This window comes from Lolium rigidum, chromosome 2 (genome assembly GCF_022539505.1).
Source record: "Lolium rigidum isolate FL_2022 chromosome 2, APGP_CSIRO_Lrig_0.1, whole genome shotgun sequence".
Classification (NCBI taxonomy): Eukaryota; Viridiplantae; Streptophyta; class Magnoliopsida; order Poales; family Poaceae; genus Lolium; species Lolium rigidum.
Genome location: NC_061509.1, coordinates 287480596 through 287497063, shown reverse-complemented (window position 1 = coordinate 287497063; position 16468 = coordinate 287480596). Strand labels below are relative to the sequence as shown.

The following is a 16468-nucleotide window of genomic DNA, read 5'->3' as shown; positions in this document are numbered from 1 at the left end:
CGCATAATCTGTTTCCCGTCGTTATTTTTTGGGTGCACCACAACAAGGCAAATCATGCTGAATGTCCTTTGGAAGTAGGTGAATTTCAGTTCCAAATCACGGGATATATGTACTCGCTTGCTGCCGGTTCAGTCGTGCTGAACAAAGATGAATATTTTTCTGAAGCGACGAAGGAGGGAGAGAGGATGGGAATGTGCATGTCCAACTGAAGATGATGTGCGTACGATCAAGCTCCTTCAGTCCACTCTTTTGTGAAGTAAATTTTCTCCCCAGACTTGGTTTTGTTGACTTTCGTAATAACTTAAGTGCATTTATCTTGGTTTTGTTGACTTAGGGAAAGAATGGAACAAAATAGAAGTATAAAAGACTAAGTAGATATATTGACAAACTATCTCACAGTAAAGTGGAAACAAGCATTTCAAGTGTATTTCCAAAAAAAAAACACACTTCCAAGTGTAAGCATAACTGGAAAAATGTTACATCGGCTTATACAATTGCGGGGAAGAGTGTCAACTTATAAGCACAGTGGTGGATTGACACCACAGATGGTAAGGATAATACTGTCCCTAGTGAAAACATTAGGAGTAATTCACTGTACCGAACACGAAAGTGAGCGGCGTATTGCAGCCATGACCAATGGATTAACAGGTACAACAAGCTAGACCCTTTTGGTTTGGATGCCAATGATGGATGGAGCCTTCAGAATTTTCTGGGTACAAATTTCCTGAAGGGGATGAGTGGAATAGAAACATAAGAAATATATAATAAACAAATGATGCTGACTTCTACCCAAAAAAAAGTACTGGAAGAATATGGCTTCGTTGCAATTACGACTATTTTGCTACACCCACTTTAAGATTACTGAACCTGGTAACAGAGAAGATAAACTCAAGGTCTTCACTTGAATCTCAAGGAAATTGGATAGTTTGATATGATGGCAATTGTGCTGGAGTGATATGTAGCATTTTAGTCAATAGGTAGAACACATTGCCTAGTCAAACTGTTCAAACTCTCAGCATTGCTGATTTCTAGTTCATCAAAACTCAAAAAAATGGGCATCAAATTTGACAGTGGAGAGTACAATGGGTAAAATGTGAAAGTTCAGAGACACATGATGTGCTGACATGGTGACTTAAATACAAATCATGAAGCAGAAAACTGATCTATGATTTTGGTTAAATTCAAAAGTTAGACAGCAGAATCAAGGCCTAGCCTAATTACTCTAAGCCCAATTAGTCACCAATGTGGATAACTCTATTAGAGAATTGGAGTTTGCTTTGTTAGAACCTTTGACTTAACTTCCTCTTGCCCGGTTCCATCCAACTATGATTCTCAATGTATCATGAACCAGATTTATCAATACAAAGTTCACACTAAATCAGTTATAAACCACTTCAAACCACACGGCGTATCATGTTAGTTGTTGCTACTGGTTGGATCATGGAGTGCCGATCAATTGGGCTGATAGAGGTACATATAGAGAAGCAAATAGAACAAGAAGTTGGTTGCCATGTTTAGAGTAGAGCTCACCGAATCTATATTACCAATGTTATGGTGAATTTTTTGAACTTCAACTGATCTGTTACTTCACGTCTGCTTGGTTCTCTTTCTTTTAGAACCACCTGGCACTTTATCTCCTGAGTTGGATTTCTTTGATGCTTCTGGTTGTAGAGATTCTTCCAGTTTCTTTAGAGCTGTTAAGAACCGAGAAAGCAGAAAAATATAGAATGAATAAAACACCAATCGTATGGGTAATGGTGCAACAACATAATCTGATTAAAATATGACTATTATCTTACCAATGGAAAAAGTTGGGCGAAGGCTTTCTATTGATTCCTCGGGTAGTGAACGAAGGCTGCAGCTAGAATCATCCGCCTTCTTGAGCATTTTGTCGAAAGTTTTGACCTACACAAGATTTGACTCATCAACCCAAGTAAGAAAAAAATTACATTGAGATTAATCCAATTGAAGCAGGCCAATTTCTCAGACCATGCTTAGTTAAACATCTGGTAGTAGAAACATATGTTTTAATACCAAAACATATATCCGAAGAATTCAACATTAATATACTCATAGGTCCTAACCCAAATTAGGATGTCTCAATTGTTTTCTACAAGAGCATAACAGTTATTTACAGAAAATCATGTAGCATCAAAAAAAATGCTTAACTTGCTGTGCATGTGTCTAACCCGCACGGTACAGGGATGAGATTTGTTTTTGTTCTGCATCTTCTTTACACAAATAATCATGCCATGTACATAATCATAGTGTGTGAATCAATCAACCAGTGCAAGCATAGTACCAGATGCCAAATAGTGTTACTGTTAAACAATGCATTACCTCATGTTTCCTTAAAAGCGTGAAGCAAGAACCAGATTCGCCTGCCCTAGCAGTACGACCTGCTCGGTGGATGTACGTTTTCACATACGGTGGCATATCATAGTTGATAACATATTTTAAACCATCGATATGTATTCCTCGAGCCATTATATCTGTGCCGATGAGAACATCTATTTCCCCTTCCTTGAAGGCTGCCAATGTCTTCCTGCAGCAGAGAGTAGTTTTAATATCACAAGGTAAGACAATATATCATTACCACATACTACCATCAACAGAAGCGAAATTTTCAATTCTTGTAGCTTCCTCAGGTTCAGAATTACATGCACTAAACAAATATGATCCATAAACCATGTATAAGATATACATGGCCAAAGATATTGGTTATTTGCAGTTTCTTATTACCGTCACTGTTTGCAATCAACTACATGAAAATGAACTCTGATTTACAACAGGAAACATATATAGTAATTTACCTTCGAGCAGATTCACGCTGCAAACGTGAAAATTCACTAAACTTAAAGGGCAAGTCTTCGAAAAATCCGAGTAAAGTGCTTAGTCTATTGCTTGATTCTACAGATGAAGTAAAAACCAAGCACTTCTCCCCACGCAACTCTTGGAGAAGAACAATGAGACACAGTGGCTTTAAGTTTGATGTGCAGACCTGCAATAGCAGCAGAGCAGCAACATGAATAAGAAAGCGCAGCACAATTCCCAATACCCTTTACTCCTTTGATGTGTTAGGCATCCGCATTGAAAACGGAAATAACCACTAAGCCGCTGCACAAAGATGGAGATATACCAGCTTGTATGACTCCAGCTTTGTAGGAATTCTGTAACGCTTCTTCCCACTATTCAACAGCAAGGGATGATGCAACTCAAGTTGAGAAAGTTTGCTAGGATCTTGAGTCAGTGTAGCAGAACAAACTATCTTCACCAGTCTTGGAAAGCATTTACCTTTAAATCCTCGCTCAACACCCCTAATGCAATAGCATAGAAAAACAGAGTTCTCAACTGAAGTATAAAGCAGTAAGTGGGCAAGAATAATATGAGCGGTAAATCTGGTAGAGTAAGGCTTACGATCTTCTAATGGTAGTGAATGGATGTAGTAGAGTTTTTCCAGCAGTGTCAAGCCGGAGATGATCTTGATTGGTGGAGCGGGTAAACTGGATAACTGTTGGCAACCAGGACTGATATGCCTCTCTTAACATTCTATCCGTCTCATCAACAACCTGAAATCCGAAGTTCAAAACTAAGTGTGAGGCACTAATAAGATTCAAAAGATAATCAAAACAGTATCACTAATATCATCATATGCCAGCCTAGATAGACAAATAATACAAGCTGATGGGCCTATCAACACAAAAATACTGAAAACCACACAAGCAGCACATGCTAAATTATGTTGTAAGCAGCAACTAGTGGCAACACTTGTATGACTTCAAAATATATCCATAGCAAGGGTCTAAACAAGAAGTGAATCTGGAAAACAATTGGTCAGCTCTAAATGCACCAGAATAATCACACGTTGCTGCTATTGGATAATGGATACAGGACAGCTAAAGTAAATCATGTGTGCCTTGATCAAAACCCATTGCCAGAATAATTAAGTGAAAAAAATATCAGTAGTTTCTCCTTAAAAAAAGGACATGGTAGTATGCACACACAAACAATACTACAGTCGATCATTCCACAGAACATTGTAACACTAATAGTATATATTCACATCTGAACTCAGCTGTTCATTGTACGAAGGTGCAAAGAGGACATATAAATTGTTGATGTTAAGCTTACCAGGTACTGAAGATGCTCCAGACTAAAACCTTTTGTCATGTTAATATGATCCATCAATCTTCCAGGAGTAGCCACCAATATATCAACCTGAGTCTGTGGTTCCATTTCCACAAATTCTTCATCAAGAGTTGGGTAAAGCCCTTGCTTGGACTTCCTGATAAGAAGTGAAATTTCATCCGCTATGGACGATTGACCAACAGCTGAAGCAACTGTCAATCCCACAGCAGGAGCAATAGCATCAAAAACCTCTTTAACCTGAAACAGGATGAACACTTCCACATGTTAATGTCAGCTGAAGAGTATGAAATGGATAAGTCACTATCATAGCTGTTAACGATATGGGCTATCAGATATACGTTTCTAGAAGGTCCAAAAGAAACCGCACAAACCTGCAATGCTAAATCCCGTGTAGGTAGCACGACCAAGGCACGCAAGCACCTTACTTTCCGAGTGGAGAGCATTTGCACAATAGGCAAGGCATAAGCAAGGGTCTTGCCGGATCCAGTCGGGGAGTTGATACAGATATCCCTCTGGAAAGCACCAGGGCCAACTGTTTCTAGCCATGTCGCTACCTGAACTGGGAAAAAGGATTCGATTCCTATTCTCTGCACTGCCGCAGCCAATCTGCAACAGAGAATCACACAGCCATCAGTTGCATGCTCTTACTAAGATGTTTGCAGAGTAAAAGGTGCACGCAGTAATAATACTTTTGTAGCTTTACAGAAGAGGCCAGTTTGAACATGTAAAGCAAGTGAAACAACTAGTTCAGATTGGAGTGAACAAAATGAATGCTAACAGAGCCTCTACTGGGTAGGGTGACGACCAGGCTCAACGCTAGGAGCGCAAGCTATTCAAGTGAAGCGCAACAGCTCCACCATTGTTCGAAAATCGCGGAGTTCAGCATTAGAAACTCAGCAGGCCGGACTTAACAGAACGAAAATACTGCATAGCTCACGATGGTATGTACAAAGAAACAAGAATTCGCACTGTAACTCCTCCTCCGTAGCCTATCAACAACAGCTAAATCAGAACTGAAGCAGTGAATCGCTGTTCTAAGAGTGCAAGAAAGCACGAACCGAGGGAGTAATGGTGGTACCTTGGGTCGAGACGGGGGAGGGTCGTGACGGGGTAGCCGGAGAAGGAGTCGATGTCGACGGGGTGCCGCATCCACGGCAGGTGCGGCACGCGGTCCGAGGGCACCTCATCCGAGGGTTCCTTGCTCTTCATGGCGACCATCACGCGCGGAACCGGGCAGCCAGGGAGGAGAAGGCGCCGGAGCCTGCGCCGGCGAGGAGGAGCAGCGATAGGGAGCGAGGAAAGGCGGCGGCGTGACGGCGTGTTAGGGCGCGGACCGGAACAGAGTGCTGATGATGGCGGGCTAGGCAATGGGCTGCCTCTACCGGGCCGCAAGATGGGCCGTACGGCCTGACATGTTGTACGCTGAACCCAGGGCGCCCTCCAACTTTGTCGTGCGGCGTGACGCTGCCGTGCGTCTCTCGCGATGCCGTGCACTGGAACTCTGCCGTGTGCTGAAGCTCTGGGTCGTGAGTTGCACCTCTACCGTGCGGCGTCACACGTCAAACAGTCTTTGCCGTGTGCCATTGGTCCACCCGCACGGCAAAGAACCCGCCAGGCACACAAGCAAGCTTGCCAGGAACATAGGTTGTCGCCACGTGGCCCCTTTGTCGTGTGTATGCGCACGACAAAGTGACCAAATGTCCTTTGACGTGTGCATACGCACACACGGCAAAGACCCTGATGTATTTCCTGTTATTTTTATTTTTTGATTATTCCCTGCATTTCAAAATATGAGATATACATATATATTCATTTCAACCACACCACAAATAATTCAACCACACCACAAATACATAAGGTCCATTACATATTCCATAACATGCATCTCATGGCATCAACCTTGTCCTTCTCCATTGCTTTGTCCTTCTCCTACAAGGTGAAAAGGAAAAAACATGACATTGGTACATTTTCAACAAGTATTAGCATGGCATGGCTACATTTTCAATTGGTACAATTCTAATGGCATGAAAAGAAAAGTTATGATTTTGGTACAATTTCTACAAGTCTAATTGCATGGCTACATTTTCAACAAGCGATGGCTAAAATTTGCATATTGACATGGAATTAAACATGGTGGCATGTAATGGCTAAAACTTGCATAATGATATTTAATTGAACATGGTGGCATGGAATGGCTAAATTTTCAAGTTGAAAGTCTACAAGTGGCATGTCGTGGCTAAAAATCAAGTTTCGGGACAAGTGTCATGGCATTCTACAACCTAGAAGCGCGTTGGACACAAGTGTAAGAGAACTCACCTAGGATCAGTTCCGGATGATGTCAGTGTTGTTGACGGTGATAGGTGTCACCGGGCTCTGAGTGGGCGGTGCCTAGATGAGCGGCATGTTCGGCATCATCTGCGGCGACGGCTGCATCTGATGTCATGATTAGTCAATAAGACAAGAGAAAATAAGATGGAGATATTAAGTTAACCACTTACCCACGAGAAGGCGAGAGGAGGAGTAGCAAGTTGCTGACTCCCCTATGGAGATAGAGCGAATTGGCTCATCATCCAGCTCATCGTATGCATCTGCTGCTGCATCTGTTGGTACTCCCTAAGTTGCTGCTCCAGCTGCGCCTGCTGCTGTTGGGCCTCCTATTCCCGTGCTGTCATCTCCACCTACGTTGTGTTGCCGCGATGTCATTAACATTGCAATGGAAAGCATGTAAATAAACGTAGAGGACCGATGAAGAACATACCCGTAACCGCTCGACATCTAGATCCGAAGCCCGTGGCCGGGTCTCTACCTGAGGCTGGCCGATCTGACGACCACGACGGATCTGGCGGAGAGTTGGAACTATCGTTTGGGTGGACGCATCCGTCACTAAGCCATAGGCGGCCATGCTTCATGCCTTCTCCCGCAAGCACCGCAACCTCAACGTTGAATTCCTCGACCTCTGGCTGGGAGGTCTCGCCGTGCTTCTCCTTGTACTTCGGGACATACGCCGTACACTGGGTCTCGGCTTGCTCGTTGACCCACGTGGAGCCCGTCTGAGGATGCGGCGTCTTCCTGGTCTTCATCTTTCGAATGAAGCTAAATACGTTCGGCTTCTCTCCTGTCTTGACTTCCTACAAAAGAGAACATGTAATTAAGTGAAGTGGGACACCCTTGCGGAGTTAACAATATATAACATGAATTCAAAGAATGAAGGAACCATTTGCTCACCTCGGCCTGCATGTGAAGAGAGAGGGGGATGATGCCTAGGATATGTGATCCACCTCGCATCTCTGCCCTCTTCTACTTGCCCTCCTTGTGCTTCTTGAGGAATGGGGGCATGTCCACCACATGACCATCACCAGAAATCACGCTTTGTCGCTGCCGACATACTGAGGAGGGTTCTACATACATAAGATAGACCCATTATGGTAAAATAAACTACATGGCGATAAAGAAATCAATAACACATAACTGCAAGTACCTGCAGGTACTGCCACGGTGCCATGAGCGTGTCACGAGCATCCTCCTTAGACATCCAAGCTTTGCGGTCAGCGTGATAGTTGCGAACGCACTGAACATGTGCCTCGTAGTGCATGCCAGTCACCCTCCTCTTGCACATCTCGTGTACACATACCGCATGTGGACTACCTTGTTGAAGACAACGCGATGGATGATATCTGCTTATCACCGGCATTGGATGGGAACTTTGGTATGCCCACTTTTGAAGATTATCTTGAAGAACAAGTTACCGAAAAGGGTGGCTCATGGGATAATGGCTGCGGGTATACCGGAGGCTAGCATGTGCCAAAGGGTCCCAAGCTTGGTTTTCCATGTGTATATATCCTAAACAAACCTAAAACAATGAAAAAGTACATTGGTGGAACCTCGCGCGGAGAAATCTAGGGGGTGGACCTGCCGGGGCACACATACCGCTGTTTTGAGGGGAGGAGTGGGGAGAATGACCACCGGAGCACCAGAATCCTACCAGAACTTGCATGTGAACCTATGATATGTGTGAAAGTGTGGTGGAAAGTGTAATGGTGCAAAAATATCTTCCCGGTGTGACCTTCCTAACATTCGGGCGATAAACTTAGCAGATTCTCCGAAACCCTGATACATGTGGAGGGATGTGAAGGAGATATGCCCTAGAGGCAATAATAAATTGGTTATTATTTATATCTTTATGTTTATGATAAATGTTTATATATCATGCTAGAATTGTATTAACCGAAACATTAGTACATGTGTGATATGTAGACAAACAAGAAGTCCCTAGTATGCCTCTTAAACTAGCTTGTTGATTAATGGATGATTAGTTTCATAATCATGAACATTGGATGTTATTAATAACAAGGTTATGTCATTGTGTGAATGATATAATGGACACACCCAATTAAGCGTAGCATAAGATCTCGTCATTAAGTTATTTGCTATAAGCTTTCGATACATAGTTACCTAGTCCTTATGACCATGAGATCATGTAAATCACTTATACCGGAAAGGTACTTTGATTACACCAAACACCACTTGCGTAAATGGGTGGCTATAAAGGTGGGATTAAGTATCCGGAAAGTATGAGTTGAGGCATATGGATCAACGGTGGGATTTGTCCATCCCGATGACGGATAGATATACTGCGGGCCCTCTCGGTGGAATGTCGTCTAATGTCTTGCAAGCATATGAATGAGTTCATAAGAGACCACATACCACGGTACGAGTAAAGAGTACTTGTCGGGAGACGAGGTTGAACAAGGTATAGAGTGATACCGAAGATCAAACCTCGGACAAGTAAAATATCGCGAGACAAAGGGAATTGGTAATATATGTGTATGGTTCATTCGATCACTAAAGTCATCGTTGAATATGTGGGAGCCATTATGGATCTCCGGATCCCGCTATTGGTTATTGGTCGGAGTGAGTACTCAACCATGTCCGCATAGTTCTCGAGCCAGTAGGGTGACACACTTAAAGTTGGATGTTGAAATGGTAGTTCTTGAATTATGGAATGGAGTTCGAATATTTGTTCGGAGTCCGGATGAGATCCGGACATCACGAGGAGTTCGGAATGGTCGGAGAATAAGATTCATATATAGGATGTCATTTTATGTGAAATAAAATGTCGCGGAAGGTTCTATGGAAGGTTCTAGAAGGTTCTAGAAAAGTCCGGAAGAAACCACCAAGGAAGGTGGAGTCCACAAGGGACTCCACCTCCATGGCCGGCCAGCCCTAGTGGGGGTGGAGTCCCAAGTGGACTCCACCATAGGGAGCCGGCCACCCCCACATGGGAGGTGGGAATCCCACCTTTGGGTGGGAGTCCTAGTTGGGCTAGGTTTGCCCCCTCCTATGGAAGGTTTTGGTTTCGGGTCTTATTCGAAGACTTGGACACCAACACTTGGGATCCACCTATATAATGAGGGGCCAAGGGAGGGGGCCGGCCACCCCAAGACCATAGCTTGGCCGCCCCCTTGAGTGGCCGGCCACCCCCTCCCAAACCCTAGCTTTGCTCCTCCACTTCATATTTCCCGCGTAGCTTAGCGAAGCTCCGCCGGACTTCTACACCGCCACCGACACCACGCCGTCGTCTTTGTCGGATTCAAGAGGAGCTACTACTTCCGCTGCCCGCTGGAACGGGGAGGTGGACGTCGTCTTCATCAACAACCGAACGTGTGACCGAGTACGGAGGTGCTTGCCCGTTCGTGGCGCCGGAACCGATCGTGATCAAGATCTTCTACGCGCTTTTGCAAGCGGCAAGTGATCGTCTACCGCAGCAACAAGAGCCTCATCTTGTAGGCTTTGGAATCTCTTCAAGGGTGAGACTCGATACCCCCTCGTTGCTACCGTCTTCTAGATTGCATCTTGGCTTGGATAAGTCATCGTACAGTGATCGGACTGCTACTGAATTAGCATTTGTCCACACTCCAGAGAAAAGTGAATTCTTCTAAACTATTGCAATGTGGTATACAATACTAAAATAACAAATTGATTTGACTGTATGGATGTATCATCACTGCAGCTGTTACTTGCGTATAACTTATCCCACAAAAACAATGGTTTGTGGATGCAACAGGAGGTGAAGATCCATGTGTACAGCTATTGATAGAAAATGCAGAAGATCACAAGCTTGAGTGCCAGATATGAACATCTTGTGTCACTGGACATTCATCCAACCAGCGGTATTTGCTGATATGTATGATCGAGAAAACATATCAAGAAGCTGTGCAGCTATAATGGGTTCGAATTCTGTTTTGGAGAGTTTGAATCTTTATGCAAGTGTTTCTAGGCTGGAAACTTCCACTGCTTGTCACTTAACAAATTGCTGACCTAAGTTGGCTATTCACAAGAATACATCTAATAAGGTATGGTCCAGATGACCCTACAGATTTGAAAATATTTGGTTGTCCTGTTTACTTTTCTTATGCTCATGTTAATAATGAGAAATCGGAGTATAGAGCTGTTAAATGCATTTATCTTGGTTATAAGCCTAGTGCAATTTTAAAAAATGTGGTATCTCAAAACTAGAAAGATGGTAATTAGTAGAAGTGTTACTTTTGATAAGGGTGCATTCTCACAAATGAAAGAATGGAACGAAATAGAAGTATAAAATACTAAGTACATATATTGACAAACTATCTCACAGTAAAGGTAGAAACAAGCATTTCAAGTGTATTTCCAAAAAAAAACACTTCAAGTGTAAGCATAACTGGAAAAATGTTACATCGGCTTATACAGTTGCGGGGAAGAGTGCCAACTTATAAGCACAGTGGTGGATTGACACCACAGATGGGAAGGATAATACTTTCCCTAGTGAAAACATTAGTAGTAATTCACTGTACCGAGCACGAAAGTGAGCAGCGTATTGCAGCCATGACCAATGGATTAACAGGTACAACAAGCTAGACCCTTTTGGTTTGGATGCCAATGATGGATGGAGCCTTCAGAATTTTCGGGGTACAAATTTCCTGAAGGAGATGGGTGGAATAGAAACATAAGAAATATATAATAAACAAATGATGCTGACTTCTACAAAAAAAAGGTACTGGAAGAATATGGCTGCGTTGCAATTACGACTATATTGCTACACCCACTTTAAGATTACTGAACCATGTTAACAGAGAAGATAAACTCAAGATCTTTCCTTGAATCTCAAGGAAATTGGACAGTTTGATATGATGGCAATTGTGCCGGAGTGATATGTAGCAGTTTTAGTCAATAGGTAGAACACACTGCCTAGTCAAACTGTTCAAACTCTCAGCATCGCTGATTTCTAGTTCATCAAAACTCAAAAAAATGGGCATCACATTTGACAGTGGAGAGTACAATGGCTAAAATGTGAATGTTCAGAGAGACATGATGTGCTGACATGGTGACTTATATACAAATCATGAAGCAGAAAACTGATCTACGATTTTGGTTAAATTCAAAAGTTAGACAGCAGAATCAAGGCCTGGCCTAATTACTCTAAGCCCAATTAGTCACCAATGTGGATAACTCTATTAGAGAATTGGAGTTTGCTTTGTTAGAACCTTTGACTTAACTGTAACTTCCTATTGCCCGGTTCCATCCAACTATGATTCTCAATGTATCATGAACCAGATTTATCAATACAAAGTTCACACTAAATCAGTTAAAAACCACTTCAAAGTTCAAACCACACAGCTTATCATGTTAGTTGTTGCTACTGGTTGGATCATGGAGTGCCGATCAATTGGGCTGATAGAGGTACATATAGAGAAGCAAATAGAACAAGAAGTTGTTTGCCATGTTTAGAGTAGAGCTCACCGAATCTATATTACCAATGTTATGGTGAATTTTTTGAACTTCAACTGATCTGTTACTTCACGTCTGCTTGGTTCTCTTTCTTTTAGAACCAACTGGCACTTTATCTCCTGAGTTGGATTTCTTTGATGCTTCTGGTTGTAGAGATTCTTCCAGTTTCTTTAGAGCTGTTAAGAACCGAGGAAGCAGAAAAAAAATAGAATGAATAAAACACCAATCATATGGGTAATGGTGCAACAATATAATCTGATTAAAATATGACGGTTAGATCTCAAAAAAATATGACTATTATCTTACCAATGGAAAAAGTTGGGCGAAGGCTTTCTATTGATTCCTCGGGTAGTGAACGAAGGCTGCAGCTAGAATCATCTGCCTTCTTGAGCATTTTGTCGAAAGTTTTGACCTACGCAACATTTGACTCATCAACCCAAGTAAGAAAAAAAATACATTGAGATTAATCCAATTGAAGCTGGACAATTTCTCAGACCATGCTTAGTTAAACATCTGGTGGTAGAAACATATGTTTTAACACCAAAACATATATCCGAAGAATTCAACATTAATATACTCATAGGTCCTAACCCAAATTAGGAAGTCTGAATTGTTTTCTACAAGGGCATAACAGTTATTTACAGAAAATCATGTCGCATAAAAAAATGCTTAACTTGCTGTGCATGTGTCTAACCCGCACAGTACAGGGATGAGATTGGTTTTTGTTCGGCATCTTCTTTACACAAATAATCATGCCATGTACATTATCATGGTGTGTGAATCAATCAACCAGTTGCAAGCATAGTACCAGATGCCAAATAGTGTTACTATTAAACAATGCATTACCTCATGTTTCCTTAAAAATGTGAAGCAAGAACCAGATTCGCCCGCCCTAGCAGTACGACCTGCTCGGTGGATGTACGTTTTCACATACGGTGGCATATCATAGTTGATAACATATTTTAAACCATCGATATGTATTCCTCGAGCCATTATATCTGTGCCGATGAGAACATCTATTTCCCCTTCCTTGAAGGCTGCCAATGTCTTCCTGCAGCAGAGAGTAGTGTTAATATCACAAGGTAAGACAACATATCATTATCACATACTACCATCAACAGAAGCTAAATTTTCAATTCTTGTAGCGTCCTCAGGTTCAGAATTACATGCGCTAAACAAATATGATCCATAAAACATGTATAAGATATACATGGCCAAAGATATTGGTTATTTGCAGTTTGTTACTACCGTCGCTGTTTGCAATCAACTACATGAAAATGAACTCTGATTTACAACAGGAAACATATATGAGCGATTTACCTTCGAGCAGATTCACGCTGCAAACGTGAAAATTCACTAAACTTAAAGGGCAAGTCTTCGAAAAATCCGAGTAAAGTGCTTAGTCTATTGCTTGATTCTACAGATGACGTAAAAACCAAGCACTTCTCCCCACGCAACTCTTGGAGAAGAACAATGAGACACAGTGGTTTTAAGTTTGATGTGCAGACCTGCAATAGCAGCAGAGCAGCAACATGAATAAGAAAGCGCAGCACAATTCCCAATACCCTTTACTCCTTTGATGTGTGGCATCAGCATTGAAAACAGAAATAACCACTAAGCTGCTGCACAAAGATGGAGATATACCAGCTTGTATGACTCCAGCTTTGTAGGAATTCTGTAACGCTTCTTCCCACTATTCAACAGCAAGGGATGATGCAACTCAAGTTGAGAAAGTTTGCTAGGATCTTGAGTCAGTGTAGCAGAACAAACTATCTTCGCCAGTCTTGGAAAGCATTTACCTTTAAATCCTCGCTCAACACCCCTAATGCAATAGCATAGAAAAACAGAGTTCTCAACTGAAGTATAAAGCAGTAAAGTGGGCAAGAATAATATGAGCGGTAAATCTGGTAGAGTAAGGCTTACGATCTTCTAATGGTAGTGAATGGATGTAGTAGAGTTTTTCCAGCAGTGTCAAGCTGGTGATGATCTTGATTGGTGGAGCGGGTAAATTGGATAACTGTTGGCAACCAGGACTGATATGCCTCCCTTAACATTCTATCCGTCTCATCAACAACCTGAAATCCGAAGTTCAAAACTAAGTGTGAGGCATTAATAAGATTCAAAATATAATCAAAACGGTATCACTAGTATCATCATATGCCAGCCTAGATAGACAAATTATACAAGCTGATGGTCCTATCAACACAACAATACTGAAAACCACACAAGCAGCATATGCTAAATTATGTTGTAAGCAGCAACTAGTGGCAAACATATATCCATAGCAAGGGTCTAAACAAAGTGAATCTGGAAAGCAATTAATTGGTCAGCTCTAAATGCACCAGGATAATCACACATTGCTGCTACCGGATAATGGATACAGGCCAGCTAAAGTAAATCATATGCGCTTTGGTCAAAAGCCATTGCCAGAATCTAAGTGAAACAATATCAGTAGTTTCTTCTTAAAAAATGTACATTGTAGTATGCACTAACAGTACATATCTTATCACATCTGAACTCAGCTGTTCATTGTACGAAGAAAGGCATGTGCAAAGAGGACATATAAATTGTTGATGTTAAGCTTACCAGGTACTGAAGATGCTCGAGACTAAAACCTTTTGTCATGTTAATATGATCCATCAATCTTCCAGGAGTAGCCACCAATATATCAACCTGAGTCTGTGGTTCCATTTCCACAAATTCTTCATCAAGAGTTGGGTAAAGCCCTTGTTTGGACTTGCGGATAAGAACTGAAATTTCATCCGCTATGGAAGATTGACCAACTGCTGAAGCTACTGTCAATCCCACCGCAGGAGCAATAGCATCAAAAACCTCTTTAACCTGAAACAGGATGAACACTTCCACATGTTAATGTCAGCTGAAGAGTATGAAATGGATAAATCACTATCATAGCTGTTAACGATATGGGCTATCAGATATACGTTTCTAGAAGGTCCAAAAGAAACCGCACAAACCTGCAATGCTAAATCCCGTGTAGGTAGCACGACCAAGGCACGCAAGCACCTTACTTTCCGAGTGGAGAGCATTTGCACAATAGGCAAGGCATAAGCAAGGGTCTTGCCGGATCCAGTCGGGGAGTTGATACAGATATCCCTCTGGAAAGCACCGGGCCCAACCGTTTCCAGCCATGTCGCTACCTGAACTGGGAAGAAGGATTCGATTCCTATTCTCTGCACTGCCGCTGCCAATCTGCATCAGAATATTAGACAGCCATCAGTTGCATGCTCTTACTAAGATGTTTGCAGGGTAAAAAGTACACGCAGTAACAATACTTTTGTAGCTTTACCAGATTGAACATGTAAAGCAAGTGAAACAACTAGTTCAGATTGGAGTGAACAAAATGAATGCTAACAGAGCCTCTACTGGGTAGGGTGACGACCAGGCTCAACGCTAGGAGCGCAAGCTATTCAAGTGAAGCGCAACAGCTCCATTGTTAGAAAATCGCGGAGTTCAGCATTAGAAACTCAGCAGGCCGGACTTAACAGGACGAAAATACTGCATAGCTCACGATGGTATGTACAAAGAAACAAGAATTCGCACTGTAACTCCTCCTCCGTAGCCTATCAACAACAGCTAAATCAGAACTGAAGCAGTGAATCGCTGTTCTAAGAGTGCAAGAAAGCACGAACCGAGGGAGTAATGGTGGTACCTTGGGTCGAGACGGGGGAGGGTCGTGACGGGGTAGCCGGAGAAGGAGTCGATGTCGACGGGGTGCCGCATCCACGGCAGGTGCGGCACGCGGTCCGTGGGCACCTCGTCTTCCTGCTCCTTGCTCTTCATGGCGACCATTAAGAGCGGAAGCGGGCAGCCAGGGAGGAGCAGGCGCCGCAGCCTGCGCCGGCGAGGAGGAGGAGCGGTAGGGAGGAAAGGAAAAGCGGCGGCGTGACGGCGTGTTAGGGCGCGGACCGGAACGAAGTGCTGATGATGGCGGGCTAGGCAGTGGGCCGCAAGATGGGCCGTACGGCCTAACATGTTGTACGGTGAACCCAAGGCCGGCCAGGAAGGGTGTCGCTCTTTTTTTTTAAGCCTTTTTCTTATATTTCTTTTTTCCGAAAAAAGTAGCGAAAGCATAGAATGGTTTTGACAAAATTTCAAGAGCTCAACAAGTTCAGAATTTTTGGGAAGTTTTGTTGCTAGATCGAAAGCTCCTATGCAAATTCGCTATACTAGTTGTTTTTCACCGTTCATAAGTTACCTACAACACTTGTCGGTGTTGTAGGCAACTTCCATGTGGTAGAATTCGCACTAGCGGTACGCAATTACACATCAGCAACACACAATTTCAGAAAAAATCATGGTAGACAAATTTCACAATAACAAAAGACAACTTGACAAAAATGGTTACGCAAGCTGAGTACAATGGTGTGCAACTCAAGATATCGGTAGACAACATCGCAAATAATGATAGGCAACTTCCGTACAACACCTTGCAACTTCGCAATCAGGGTAGGCAAGCTCCCAACAGCGGTACGCAACTTCGCAACACTAATAGGCAACTTCGAAATGACTAAAAGTAACTTTCAACGTCGGCATT

General features: G+C 42.7%; 2 protein-coding genes across 3 annotated transcripts; both read right to left on the bottom strand.

Annotated features, from left to right (window-relative positions):
- Window positions 1–433: 433 nt before the first annotated feature.
- LOC124689043 (DEAD-box ATP-dependent RNA helicase 1-like) lies at window positions 434–5367 on the bottom strand. 2 transcript variants are annotated; one of them, XR_006998695.1, is made up of 10 exons: window positions 5228–5367; window positions 4521–4755; window positions 4132–4386; window positions 3418–3569; window positions 3140–3317; window positions 2814–3001; window positions 2341–2545; window positions 1800–1905; window positions 1531–1694; window positions 434–724 (listed from the first exon to the last, which is right to left on the bottom strand). XR_006998695.1 is itself a non-coding variant. In XM_047222650.1 (10 exons), the coding sequence occupies exons 1-9, from the start codon at window positions 5365–5367 to the stop codon at window positions 1588–1590; spliced, it is 1566 nt and encodes a 521-aa protein (XP_047078606.1). In that variant the 3' UTR covers window positions 434–724; window positions 1545–1587. The 2 variants fall into 2 exon arrangements, 1 of the variants encoding a protein (XP_047078606.1); XM_047222650.1 differs by having other exon boundaries at window positions 1545–1694.
- A 5416-nt stretch (window positions 5368–10783) lies between these two features.
- LOC124689042 (DEAD-box ATP-dependent RNA helicase 1-like) lies at window positions 10784–15723 on the bottom strand. The gene is made up of 10 exons (XM_047222649.1): window positions 15584–15723; window positions 14889–15123; window positions 14500–14754; window positions 13837–13988; window positions 13558–13735; window positions 13234–13421; window positions 12760–12964; window positions 12220–12325; window positions 11926–12089; window positions 10784–11105 (listed from the first exon to the last, which is right to left on the bottom strand). Exons 1-9 carry the CDS (start codon window positions 15721–15723, stop codon window positions 11983–11985), a joined length of 1566 nt encoding a protein of 521 aa, XP_047078605.1. The 3' UTR covers window positions 10784–11105; window positions 11926–11982.
- Between the last annotated feature and the right edge of the window lie 745 nt (window positions 15724–16468).